We start from the raw sequence: 14,187 nt of genomic DNA, 5'->3' as shown, positions 1-14,187 counted from the left end.
ACAAGATTTTATTCCTCATGGTGAAGCCTGCTTTGCTGGCAACCATGTAAAGAGTCTGTTATGAGTTGTTACACCAACTTAATATTAATAATATTATTATGAACTATACAAATAGACAAATTAAATGATCTCTAAAAACAAAAGGGAGAAGTTTGGGCTGACAATAGAGCAAGTAAATATATCTATAAAATTCATTTCTATCAACTGACTTCATTGTTTTAATAATATTAGACAATTTTCACTTTCACATTAGAATAATTAGACATATGAAGGCTCTTAGGTTAAAGTATCTACACTTGGATATAAATTATACATGATTTTTTTTTAAACAAGGAAATGGACTACTGGGAGAAGGATGCTTGTATATACTTTTGTGTTTTATTTATCCTTAGGACTAAAGCTCATAATTGGCAATGCTTTAGGGTAAAATATTATTATCTTCTTGCAGAGAGTCTCAAAGATGCAAATTGTCTGTTTGGGACTGCTTCTTTTCAGCGTGACCTGGGCAGCACCAGTAAGCATTTACGAATTCAGTTATGCATCATATTATCTTCTGATCTCTTTATTTTTCTAAGCAATGTTGTTGTTTTTTTAATTAGTAACCCTTACCTAGTTCAGTTGCAATGAAGTACCAAACAAACAAACAAACAAAAAGCATCCAAAACTTGACACAAACGTCTATCATCAAGGAGGACCTCAATAAACATGTACTGAATTATAAGATGTCAACGTGTGGCCTTTTAAGAAATGCAAAAAAGAGTATCTTTGAGAAAACTAATAGCCAGCCACAGTGTTTCAAATCAGCTAATGTTAATGAGTAAATGCTCAGAGACCCAAATTATAACACGTCTTCTCAATATTTTACTAAAAACTGAAAAAAAATTTACTTGACTGTTTTAAGGCTGACCAACTAGATTTTGTACATACATTGACAATGGAAAGAAAGCAGACCTTTTCTGTAATTCTTGTAACCCCCCAACGCTGAAATTCTGTTAATGATTTTCTCCTCATTGGCAAGGCTAAAGATGGGAAGAAGGACCCCTAAGCTTAACATAAATTGAGCTGCAATTTCTTTTTGTGTCTTTTCTTCACTCTGATTCATCCAGATGAGTACTCAGGATGTGACTAAATTATCTTGTGAAAATGCTGAGTGTTACTGATATTTTCTGCAGTGCAGACACAGTGCTAATTAGATAATGTCTGAAAAGCATCCTAGCTTTTCAGAGCAACCATTTCAGTTGGAGAGCATGGAAACAAGTAGTCATTCTGTTGCCAGAAGTACTTAAATATAGGTCCTGAGCCAGCGAGTGACCAGTGATGAGCATGAACCGTGCCATCCAGTGAGGACAGCAGAAGTTGAGGAAAGCATGGCCCCTCTTAGCATGTATCCTTTGACAGTCCTGTGGTGGCCATACTGCTTAAAATAGACATCTGCCAGGTCCAATTCACACAACTCAGCTCAGTCACGACCACAGAGGCATGTGCTTAGGCATGACAAGGGTTGAGTGGGTCTTGCTGACCCAGCTCAATCCCACCAGTTGAGGACAAATCTATTTTGAGCAACACATTCCAAGGAATAGCTTGAGTGGCACCTTCTGACCATTTTCCAGTAAATGCTATGTCAATATCAATCCAGTGACCACTGGTCAAGAGAAGGTGCCAACATTCTTCCCCAGAGGAAGACAATGCCTTCTCCATTACAGGGCCACACTCAAGCATGGGAGAACTGCAAAGTGGGTGTGGGGGGAGAAGAGAGGGATGCATATTTCAGATGAAAAAGGCTCAGCAAAGACATAGAGACAAAATTTGGAATTATGAATGGCTAAATGTGATGTTTTCTCCCAGATAGATTCCATTTGAGCAACTACCTAAATTATTTATTAACAGATTGTGGTATCAGAAATTAGAATATATTGAGTCACTTTTATCTGTTTTGGAATTAAAATCCAAATTCAAACGGTAGGAGAAAAAGTTTTCCTCAACCCTCGTTGGGTTCATGGCTCTGTCAGAAAATTAAACTGACGGGGCGCCTGGGTGGCACAGCGGTTAAGCGTCTGCCTTCGGCTCAGGGCGTGATCCCGGCGTTATGGGATCGAGCCCCACATCAGGCTCCTCTGCTATGAGCCTGCTTCTTCCTCTCCCACTCCCCTTGCTTGTGTTCCCTCTCTTGCTGGCTGTCTCTATCTCTGTCAAATAAATAAATAAAATCTTTAAAAAAAAAAAGAAAGAAAATTAAACTGACAAGACAGATTAACAGGAGAAAAGCATACAAATGGTATTAAGTTTCTAAATGCTCATGGGAGCTGTCACAAGAGAATGAAGACCCAAAATGGTGACCAAAGCAGGAAGCTTTTATACCTTTTAGACAAAGCAACAATAAATTTGTGAAAATTTGATAAGAAAAAGGGATTTGGGCTGAGGGTAATCCAACTAGGTCTAGGTAGTCCTTAAATTCCTTAATGAGGAAGATTAAGATTAGTTCAACAAAATTTGTGGATTCCTCCGGTGTCATCTCTGAACTGATGAGAGCTGGTCCCCAGTAACTGCAGACTTTGTTTCCTGCCTTTAGGCAGAAAAGGGGGAACTTTCTCTGCATTTACGACTTAATTGCCTTCAGTTCAAAATAATTTTTATGTCAAAGAAGCATATTTTGGGGGTGACATTCTGGTTTCCTTCAAAAACAAAATTTGAAAGTGGAAGAAAACGAAAGATGGATATTGGGCCATACAGAATTCAATTAATATTCACCAACATGCAGTTACACTACAAACACTTTGTTATAAGTTACTTTGTTGTAAGTTCATGACTTATTGCAAATTTATTAAGGTACTCTATATTACCCAGTATGTTTTTAATTCGTGTGTGTGTGTGTTCTATTCGAAGATGCTGAATACCCCAAACCATTATTTTCTTCTCTTAGTATCTACCCATCCCAATTTTATGTTTTCTCTCTCCTATAGCCCATATTCAGAATTATTTTCACTGTTTCGGTATTTTTGAGAAGTGATGCAGTGATCTAAATTTACATGAGCAAGAGAATTAAAAAACCAGCAAAACAAAAAAGTCAATAATGGATGGAATTGTAAAATATGCCTTGAAGGTACTTACTGTAAACTTCAGAAACATTTCCTCTTACTATTAAATATGGTTTTTTGGCAGATAGCAGGCCATTTAAAAATTTATTTTAACCCCGGGACTTTGAGACAAAGGATTTGGTTAAAAAATCTCCTTTACTTCTACAACTACTACCATCTGTCTAAGTGTAGGTAATTTTGTTTCTTCTACTATCTATCTCATAGGGGTTATGATGGGAATCAGATGAGATTAGGTATACAAAAGCAGTTTACAAACTGTAAAGTGCAACGGAAATATAAGGTGTTATTAACAAACCATTTTTGTTCCTAGGACATAATGGACTGTTAGGCAGGTCTGCCTTGGAGCCAAGCCAATAAGACACTTTTACTAAAGTTCTGAGTTTATTTCTAAGATAATTTAATCGGCCAGGGTCCAGTCAGGAAAATAAAATAAAAAGAAAAGAAAACTCCCATGACAGGGAGTTCAGGAGAGGGATTTTATTTGGAGAATACTTACAAAGTATAGGACAAACAGAAAGAGCAAATCATGGATGGTGAGGCTACCCAAAGATTAAAGCTACTACCACACTTGGGCTGAAGAAAAAAGGAAGGAGATGGTGTTCTCAGTGCCCTGAGAGGGGAGAGGGCCCCAGCAGAGGACCACAAGAGAGATGTGTCCAATCCCAGAGATGCAGCCCCAAACAGAGGGAGCAGGAAGAGACATACCTTGGCCGCTCTCTCCTTCTATGCTCCAATCTCTGGGTGGGCCTCCCATCAACCAAACCCAGACTGAAGCCAGATGGCAAAGTTGTTCGGGAAATGTTGATTGTAGCGGTCATTCCTGAGAGAGCAGGAGTACAATATCTGAAAGCATAATTGCCTATATCTTATTGCAGAAAAATATCGAATGTTAAGGTTTATTCAGGAAGAATACTCTCTAGGCTGATAAGACCTTTTTATTTCATCTTTCCCTTGAGGGGTTCTCTCTCTACAACTGATACCACCATGATGCCTGGTTCCACTTTAGCACATGCATTTTTTTTTTTAATGATTTCTATTATATTATGTTAGTCACCATACAGCACATCCCCGGTTTCCCATATAAAGTCCGATGATTCATTAGTTGCGTATAACACCCAGTGCACCATGCAATACGTAGCACATGCATTTAAACACACACCAGTCCCACCCACTGGTTCCTTTCCCCAAATCTGAGATAACCTAGGAGTTTCAAAAATCAATAAGAAAATTAAAATACTAGGAATAAAAGAATTGTAATGTCTGTTTGTCTATAGCAAGCTTGCTTCAAAATTCTCAGGTCCTCTTCTGCATGCTCTCCTGTGACACCTAAATTTTAGCCCAAAAGCCTGGAACATGCTGCCTGGATCTATTACTTCCTAGTTTCTGGACTTTCTCCACCTCAATAGCTACCTCTCACCCCAGGTACTCTCAAGATCTTTGGACAAGTCTATGTCAGATCACGAGAAAGTATGTGTCCCGATCCACAGGCCACTCCATTTTCCTTTCCCTGACAGAAATCTCTGCTCAGGTGACCGGCAACAATGAAATCGCATCCCTGGAAGTGGTTCCTACCCCTTATGTACAGGGCTGTGGTTTTACGTTTGCTGGACCACCAGCCGCGTCAGCTCCTTGCTCATATATTACGCAATCCATGCACATGTATAATCCACATCACTGGACTCTGATTTTGGGTCACTGATACTAAACAACTCTCAGTGTGACGGTGAAAACTTATTTTTCAGTAGATATCAGCAACATCCAAGCTTCCACATTTGGAGTCACACCCCTCCCCAACTTGGCAATTCTCCTGTGCTTGAATATGGTTCTAATGGAGATGGCATTGTCTCCCTCTGGTGGAGGAATGCTGGCACCCTCTTTTGTAAGACTAAAACAAATAGTAATGTAATGTATCCATCTTCTTTGGTTGGGATGATTTTCCACATTGAATAATACAACCCAGTAAGAGAAAAACAAATGAGACATTTATTATTGGCAGAAATGGACAAAAGAATGAATGTTTGGTGAAGTTTTGTTTCTTGTTTCCTTCCAGACATTTCAGCCACAGACTGAGAAAACTAAGGAAGACTGTGTGGAAGAACAGAGGGTAAACAGAATTATTCTTCTCAAATAAATCTATTTCAACTCTGTAAAGAAAAGAAAAACTCATGAGAGGAAATTTTTAATTGTCAAGATAGTCCTGTGCACTTAGAATGGAAATGCAAAATTACACAACATAATTTGGCACTTACTTCAGACAATGTTTGATAGAAAAGAGAAATGTTCTGAATGGGGATTTGTTCCTCTTCGCTGTGATTTCTTTCTTCAGAGGGAGAAGTGAGTAAAAATCCTGGTGTATTATTAACCAACTATTTTCCCACACATGAACATGAGAACAAAACAACAAATGAGGGAGGAGACAAAGGGAAAGGAGTTAACAAATCTTAATGTGGAATTCTGTTTACATGGAGTTAGTTCTCCATATGCATGCAGAAAGTTAACCAAGTATCCTCAGCTTTTCGTGTCACCAAATTGCAGCCTACCATGGTTTCTTCTGGCAGTCTCAGAAAATTCTGTTTTAGAACCTAACAATCTTCTGTTCTTTATCTCAGCTGAAAATTACAAAGGCAAAAACTGCAAACGTTAGAGTCTGAATGCTCATGCTGTGAGTCTTTCCAATTTGACGTCAGACACAAATACTGTAGAACCTGAATTTCTCCTAATCCTTATGGCTCCTCCCATCTGAAAATATTTCCACATGCTCCATTTCCATTGAAATTTGGTAATAAAATTAATTACACCGTGGGAGAGAGAACAGATTTACAGACATGTAGAAAAGAAAGGGACAAGGTTTATCTTTGGGAGCTGGCTGACAGGCGCTCTCCTGTGGTAATAAGAAGCACTACCATTTGTCAGAGGCAGAATTTGACTTCGCTTAAGGTAAAGACTATATCGTACAATCAAAAAGACAGCCAGACAACGTAATAAGATATAAACACATCTTAATACAATGTTATGTTTTTGTAGATAACGTACAAAGGCCACCATGAGAAACATGGGTATTATATTTTTAAGTATGTTTACACATCATCTGGGAGGAAAAATCAAACTGACTTAAAGGTAAGCTGAATCTCTGGGTGAAGATCCTTATTATGAGCCAAACTCTGGACTAACCGTAGGGGAAACTGTAGAGGAGACAACTTTACTTTTGATTACTCTGGATTTCTGTCTGTGGTGGGTACCTTTGTCCTTTTCCCATAGTCCCTGGCTCCTTAAACATCTCTGCTATATAACTCTGACATGGATGGGCCACCCCACAGCCTGGCCCAAATCCTGCCCCACATCAGGACCTGTCCCAGCAGGTGTGATCCTGGTAGACCCCTGATGCCTATGCCTTCTTCTTATTGCTTCTGAGTAATGTTTGATCTTTTATAAGGATGGTTTCTGAACATATTCTATCATATGTTCTAATGGTAAGGATTAGAAGGCTAACATATTCTATCATATGTTCTAATGGTAAGGATTAGAAGGCTAATAGGAAAAGTCATTTTCCCTTAAGTTCATTCCCCTGCTGACTCCATCTTGGTCAGAATGCCTGGAAGAGAAAGAATAAAGGCCTTGTCCCTGGAATAGGACAATAATTCTTTTCATTCAGCCCCTTTTTGCAGATTCATTGGCCAAAGAGCTGGAAACAGCTTAAAATGCCATCAGCAAAAGGACTATTTACTTTTTCCAAATCTGGCTTCATTTCCCATGAAAGTGGTAGCTTCTCTTCAGAATGTTATTTTGTTCTGCTCATTATTCTTTAAATGGCATCTCTAAGACTAACCGCCTGTTAAGCTAATTTGTCACCTCGAGTAAGTTAAAATGTATTTGTCGTAATAAATATATGCTGAGCTTTTCGTATTGTGCAAGATACTATGTGAGATAAAATAATTGAGAAAATTCTTTCTCTCCAGGAACTTAGAGTTAGAAAAAGAAAAAAAAATTCACTTATAAAAGTCATTATAAAACTCAAGACAGAATGTGCAAAGTGCTGTGGGAGTAGTACCCAAAAAATATGATTTTAGGGGCTTAGAGTAGAAAAAGATTAGTTCTTAGTCTGGTGTTTACGGAAAGCTACTTAGTAATGGAAATAATTGAGCTGGGCCTTGGAGGATGAGTATGGTTTGAGCAAACAAGTGGATGAGAGAACTTTGAGCAAACAAGTGGATGAGAGAACTTTGAGCAAACAAGTGGATGAGAGAGGCCCTTCTCCACAAAAAGAATAATACGAACTAGGGCATGGAGACAGAAAGGCAGAGCACAGGAAGTCAGACCCGCCAACTGATACAAGGACCACCATGCAGGCAGCGATGCAACCAGAAATCATTTAAAATAACAAATACAAAAATGACTGACCATCACATTCCACAGTTTAAAAGTTGTTTCATGTTTTCATCTATAAAAGAACTCTATTCAGTCTTTAATGAAATGCATGCAATTCATTAGTATACATGCTACTGTTTTTAAAGCAGTTGAAGCACCAGAAAGAAAACAAAATTTCCCACTGCAGAATAGGGAGAGAAACAAAATTAAAAGGGATTATCACAAGTTACTGATTTGCTAACGCATCTGTTTAACTCAAAAGGCTATATTCACAATGAGCAAATGAATTTGATATCAAAGGAAAATATAAATGTTCATGTAAAACTTTCCAAGACTCAATGACTTAAAATAAGTCAAATGTTCAAAATACTTTTTATTCAGAAATAATTCACTGTAAAGTTTGTTTCTGTTATATATTTTTCCCCCACAGAAAAATCCTACCTATTTTCAGAATATTCCTGCCGATATAAAAGATCAGGGAATATCATAACTCCCGTAAATAAATAATTTCAAATTATATCTTAAAGACACTGCAAGTTCTAACTTTTGCATGCTGTATATTAGTCAGTTTTCTAAGAGTAGAAGGCATTTCCATAAGCTATTTTTAACCTTGAGATGCAAGTATGAGCTGATTCAACAATTTCCCCACTGCTTCCAACAGCAAGATACATGTATCAAAGCAAGCAGTCCTCCAAGGAAAATGTTATTCTTATTTGCAGACAAAAGAAAGAGAGAAAACGGAAATCCAAGCAAAATACATTTCGGATAGCACAGTCTCAGGGACCACAAGCTCACAGAATCTTCCCGAAGGGTGACATTCAGGTAGTACATGGATAGAAGGGTCCAGAATTAGTCCATCTCCATCTGCCACCACAACAGTTAGAGAGGGACAGAGCCTGGGGAAATAGCTGTGCATCCAATAATCAAATGACTATCACTCCTACACTCAGAATAGGTAGGAAGGCAAAGAACCATTTGATAAAGGGCTATATATGGTTCTGTATGAAATGATAGTTACCATCATTTATATACAATTCGTCTTACACATGGACATTGTTCTAGACACTTTACACATATTACAACATTTCATAAAACCATTTAATTCTTCCAACAATCCTGAAATGTAGCTATCATTTTTATTTTACGATTAAGAACACTGAGCCTCAGAGAAGTACAATAAGGTTTCTAAGATCACACAGCTCATAAACAGCAGAGTTGGGCAACTGACTCTAATACCCGTGCTCTTTCCGTAGTACATCTACTTTCAATGAGCACTTGGCTGAGGGATCAAGAAAGATCATCTGGCACCTCCTGCCTGCTGTTCCGCTAAATGTGGTTCTCCACTATCCTGGCTTCCCTGAATGTGGGCTTTCCATCTCCTTTACCTTCCCGACACACTTGCCCTGTGAGTGCAGGCTTCCAGCTGACTACACTTTTTTCCCTGCATCTGGGAACTCTCATGCATTTGCACATATTTAATTAATACATCCAAGAAAATGTCCACATGCTCAATAGGAGTCAACAGACTGAAGTGGTAGTCCAAAAAGACAGGACAAAATTAAGCTGTATTAGTAAAAATAGGATTGTGGCCAGGGCAAGGAAGCTACTAGTTGCTGTGTGTTCAGGGCTGCCGAGGCCACAACAGAGTCTGGGGCCATTTGGGACCCCATGGGCCTAAAGGAGATCCGTAGTCAGATGACACCCTCAAACACAGTGACCTAATAAAAAAGCACTGCAAGTGTCAACTTGGAGAACAGAAAGCATCCAGGGAGTTTAGAGGAAATCTTACTTTTCCAGATATTAGAAAGCCTGCAAATGAAAGAGGAAATAACCTTAATAATTGTTGCATCAGTTACTAGGTGCAGGTTAAAAAAAAAACTTGAAAAAATAGAACATAATGAAAATTAGAATATAAATGAAAAGATCTCACATAAAACGTAACAAGCAACTCGCCCGGGAAGTGTTCAAGGGGGGAACAGCTGACCATAGGTCATGACTGGGAAGGAGTTGTCCTTGGTGACCCCGTGAGGCTGTGATACCTGACCCTGTTTCTAACTGGGTATTGCTTTTCGAGCTCAGGGGCTAAATCCTCACAGCATCAGTATGTCCAATATTAAAGTCATTCTCTATTTCTCTTGTCTTCATTTTTGTAGATCAATATTCCAGTCCATTTTAGTTATTAACTCATCTTCTATTTGGGCACCAATAGAAGGGCTTTTTCTTTGTAATGTTTTTCTCTGGCATAATCCAAATCCAAGCAATTACATCTCAGTCTTGAACACTGCAACATCCTCCTGGTTTTTCTTATTGCTGCTCTTCCTAAACTGTTGATTTTTATTTTTGTTAATCCCTTGCTCATAAACCTTCACTAGCTCTTCATTCATTGCAAAATAAAACCAAATTCTTTACCCTTGAGTCTCAGGTTCTACAGCTCTCCAGCACTCTGTATGTCTGTGAGAACCCAAATGGATATGAGGTCCCTGCCCCACCGCTCCACACCCTCTTCTTTGCCCCTGCGGGACTACTGTCTCTGCCATTCCGTGGGTCATCAGGATAGCTTAGTACATGTGGCACCCAGCCCAGTTTCCTACATGTCCCCGCCCCTCATTTAATACCTCTTATTTTTATTTCATATTACTCACTAGTTCAAAGGCCGATGTCATGGTGTTGTCAATTTTATCTCACCCTACAATGTGGCGGTGGAGAGAAAATATGTTATTTATTCTGTTTATAATTGTTCTGTTGCTCAAGAGCTCCTACCCACAGGTTAATGGGAGGGAGGAGGGAGTGTGCAGAAATTAATTTAAATTCAGCCTGTTTAAACTTAAGGTTATCAAATCATTGTAATAGTTCTTTAAGTAAGTCCTTTAGTCTCTTTTGGGTAAAAGCACTCAGATCCTCTCTCTCCTCTCTCTCTAAGATGGCATACAGGCATATGAGGCAATAGGGTATGGCTTATACCATCCACTACATACAATATACCATACGTACAAACATGGCTTCCACCACAGTGAAGGGGAAGATGTGGAGTCCTCAGACATGCGTGGGCAATGTTGCTGGACCACTTGGGTGCTAGCCACCCTGCTTGTATCCTAAGATGAAGTCTCCGGCTACCATAGCCTAGGATCAGCACAGCACAGTCTTGGCTGGGGCCCAGTGGTGCTTCAGCCTCTCTTGGCTCTCACAGACAATTTAGATGCCTCTGTGTTTGAGTATGAATCACATTTGTCCATAGTATATATGTCCCATCTCTGTGGCTCCTTTTAGAGCCACCTCGCATCCTCCACAGTGATACCCTCTGGAAAGTTCCTGACCAGACTCTCAGACACTTACATACCTAGCCTATGCCACAGAAATATTGGGAGCGGCATGGGCCAAGTTGCTGTCAGCCCCTTTCTCTTTTTGACTACGTTGTTCTGCCAAGCTTACTGAAGCTTGGCTGCACCTCAAGTTGGTAAAGTACAGCCTATGAAGCACCATCTGTACAGACTCCCCCCAAAAAGGACAAATTGAGATACATGTATAAACACTTTACTTTCCTTCTTCACGTTCTCTATTTCATGCCATTATCACTCGGGGATTTTCCTTGTCTAGATCTCCATTACTTAAACTTTATGATCTAGAACTGTAGTTCTCAAATATAGTCTACAGACCAGCAGCTATCAACATCAGCTGGGCAATGTTATTAAATGCAAATGCTAGAGCCCCACCCCAGATCTGCTGGATCAGAAACTCGGACCATTGGTTCCAACAATTTTTGTTTGATCAAGCCTTCCACAGGGTTCTGATAAATGCTAAATTTGAGAACTATTGATCTAAACTATCAAATTTGGTTTATTACGTGACAAACAGGGAAGAAAAGAAAATCAGTGGATCTTTTTTTTGACAATAGCTGGGTTTGCAACACTTGCTGCAAATCCTTTGTTTGAATGTCAGAAGCTGAGTATTACCTAGATTCATCTATTTGTCTATTTTCTGAAAACAGGGGGAAAAAAGAAAAAATGAAAAGAAAGAGAAAATTTTCCTCTAGGCAGATGAATACCTCTGAAGACAGGGCAAGAACACACACACACACACACACACACACACACACAGAAAGGGAGAGAGAAAGAGAATAATTATTTTTTTTAAATATGAACTGCATTTCACTTGTAATGACTTACTAGTCACAAGATGAGGACAGCATTTTTTTTTTTGCTAAAAATATTACTATTATCAATTTGCATTTAAACATCTTATTGTTTGGTGCAATACTCACAAAAATTTTAATAGTGAACTTTCCACTTTTAGTCCAAATATTTGTCTTTGGTTCAAGAACAAATAATATTCTCATTGAGATTTTAACCATGATTTCAATTTATTTTAGCAATTATGTCTCTATGTTTAGGGAGGACCACTCTTGAATCACATGCTCCTTAAAATCAGATCCTCCTTCAAAATCAGGCTAATCTACATTTCCAAATTTATTTCTTATTCGCTTCGTTAGGATTTCTCTATTCAAACCACAGAGTTTTATTCATATTATCTTTCAAATGTTTTCTGTTTCCAGACATTTGAGTATGATACTTATTCTTAAAATATTCTCACTACTTTTCTATCACATATCTGGATCCTACCCATCCTTTAAACCTTGCTCATTCTTTATCCATGAAACTTGTTTTGACCATTCCAAAATTATCTCTACCAACAAACCTCTATTGAGTTAATAGTCTTTCTCTTAAGTGTCTGGTGGGTAATTCTTTCTAAATTGCTTAGGAATTATTAATTTTTTAAAAATTTAACATAAAATAATACTTTATGTTGAAAATTACACTTTAGCAGGAAGAAAAAAACAACGACAATATTGCTCTTCAAAATTCTGGTAAGAGAAGAAATCAAGAGCCAGCACCTAAAGAAAACATTGCCCAGGAAAGAGAGAAAAACTTGTCCATTCCTGGAGCCAATGAAAATAAGCAAAGTAGCAAAACCCAAACTCTTTTTGAAAACAGACAGACAACAAATGAAGCTGATAGTATTAATAACAAAGGAAATGCTCACAGTGACCTAAAGATGTCCATTTATCCTGAATCCACTGGGAATAATGGGGCTGAGGATGGAGACAATGCTATCAACAAACTACGTGACCAAGAAGAATATGGTACAGCTCTCATCAGAAATAATATGCAATACATAATGGAGCCAAGGACTGTGACTGAACTCTTGGCAGAAGAAAACAAAGAGAACAAACCCAGGAATGTTCTAAGCAAAATTCCAGCAAGTGTGAACTATGTTAAAGTCCCCTCAAAAGATAAGAAGAATTATCAAAGAGATCCCCAAGCCCAGAATATTCCAGTTAAAAGCAAAAGCACCTACCATACCCAACATAGCATTGGCTATCCAAAACAGCTCCCAAAAGTCAAAAAAATCCCCAGTGATTTTGAAGGCAGTGGTTACCCAGATCTTCCAGAAAGGGGCGACAATGATATCTCTCCTTTCAGTGGAGATGGTCAACCTTTTAAGGACATTTCTGGTAAAGGAGAACCTATTGGTCCTGACCTAAAAGGTGCAGATATTCAAACAGAGTTTTCTGGCCCAAGTGAAGCTGATACTATCAGTCCTGATGCAAGAGGGCCAGGTTATAATGAGATCCCAGAAAGAGAAGAAGGTGGCAGAAGTACCATTCGAACGAGGGGTGAAACAAGAAAAGAGGCAAGCAGTGCTGATGTAAGTCTAGTGGAGGGCAGCAACGATATCATAGGTAGCACCAACTTCAAGGAACTCCCTGGAAAAGAAGGAAAAAGAGTAGATACCAACAGCCAAAATGCTCACCAAGGGAAAGTAGAGTTTCATTACCCTCGTCCACCCTCAAAAGAGAAAAAGAAAGAAGGCAGTAGTGATGTCGCTGAAAGTATTAATTATAATGAAATTCCAAAAAATGGCAAAGGTAGTAGCAGAAAAGATATGGAGCATTCGAATAGGAATCAAGTAATCTCATCAGAAAAACAGAGATTTCCTAGTAAGGGCAAAAGTCGGGGCCAGCTCGCTCCTTCTTATGATCTTGATAATGAAATTAAAAATGAAATAGATTCCCATAATGGCCTCAATAATGAGGAGACTATAATAACACAGAGCAGAAAAAATCATTATATACCCCACAGACAAAATTCTACACGGAATAAGGGTGTGCCACAAAGGAAAGGCTCCTGGGGTTACAGAAAACCCCATTCCAGGAGAAGGTTTAGCCCCCCTAGAAAGCATGACAGTAGTGAATCATCTGACAGCGGCAGTTCCAGTGAGAGTGATGGTGACTAGCCCACTAGAAATTCCCAGCAGGATAAAGGTTCAAATATCTAGTCATCTGTAACCTGACAGTAAAAGAGAGCCACCTGAGAGCAGACCAGATGAGAAAGGGCAGAGCAGAGAATTGAGCAAGCCAAGAAACCTGGCCTCCTGGGGAGTTTTGTTGCCATTGTAGTGGTCACAGTATGAGATTCTATTCAAAGGTATGGGTGTATGTGGAGAATCCGATTTTTTTGAGTAATTTTTTTCAAAAAGAAAAATTTATTAAGGATACGTGAAATAGGTAATGTTTGAATAGATGTCATTTAAAACTAGTTTGTAAATGTCACAAAAGCCTTCCTTTGTTGTTTGCTTTATAGATATGAAAAGCAACAATATCTCTCATATGATCATCTGTAATTAAATAATCTATTAGAAAGTCTGTTGTCCGTGGTGCTTTATTTCAGGG

At 38.7% G+C, this 14,187-nt stretch overlaps 1 protein-coding gene across 2 annotated transcripts; it reads left to right on the top strand.

Moving 5' to 3' along the window:
* Positions 1-460: 460 nt before the first annotated feature.
* Positions 461-13,751, top strand: MEPE (matrix extracellular phosphoglycoprotein). 2 transcript variants are annotated; one of them, XM_008706192.1, is made up of 4 exons: positions 461-514; positions 5,146-5,199; positions 6,120-6,212; positions 12,279-13,751. In XM_008706192.1, the coding sequence occupies exons 1-4, from the start codon at positions 461-463 to the stop codon at positions 13,749-13,751; spliced, it is 1,674 nt and encodes a 557-aa protein (XP_008704414.1). The 2 variants fall into 2 exon arrangements, with proteins under 2 accessions (XP_008704414.1, XP_008704415.1); XM_008706193.1 differs by lacking the exons at positions 461-514; positions 6,120-6,212 and having other exon boundaries at positions 5,131-5,199.
* The last annotated feature ends 436 nt before the right edge of the window (positions 13,752-14,187 follow it).

This window comes from Ursus maritimus, unplaced genomic scaffold (assembly GCF_017311325.1).
Source record: "Ursus maritimus isolate PB19 unplaced genomic scaffold, ASM1731132v1 scaffold_8, whole genome shotgun sequence".
NCBI classification, from domain to species: Eukaryota; Metazoa; Chordata; class Mammalia; order Carnivora; family Ursidae; genus Ursus; species Ursus maritimus.
Note: the sequence above shows the minus strand (reverse complement) of the source record. Positions and strands in the feature narration are given on the sequence as shown.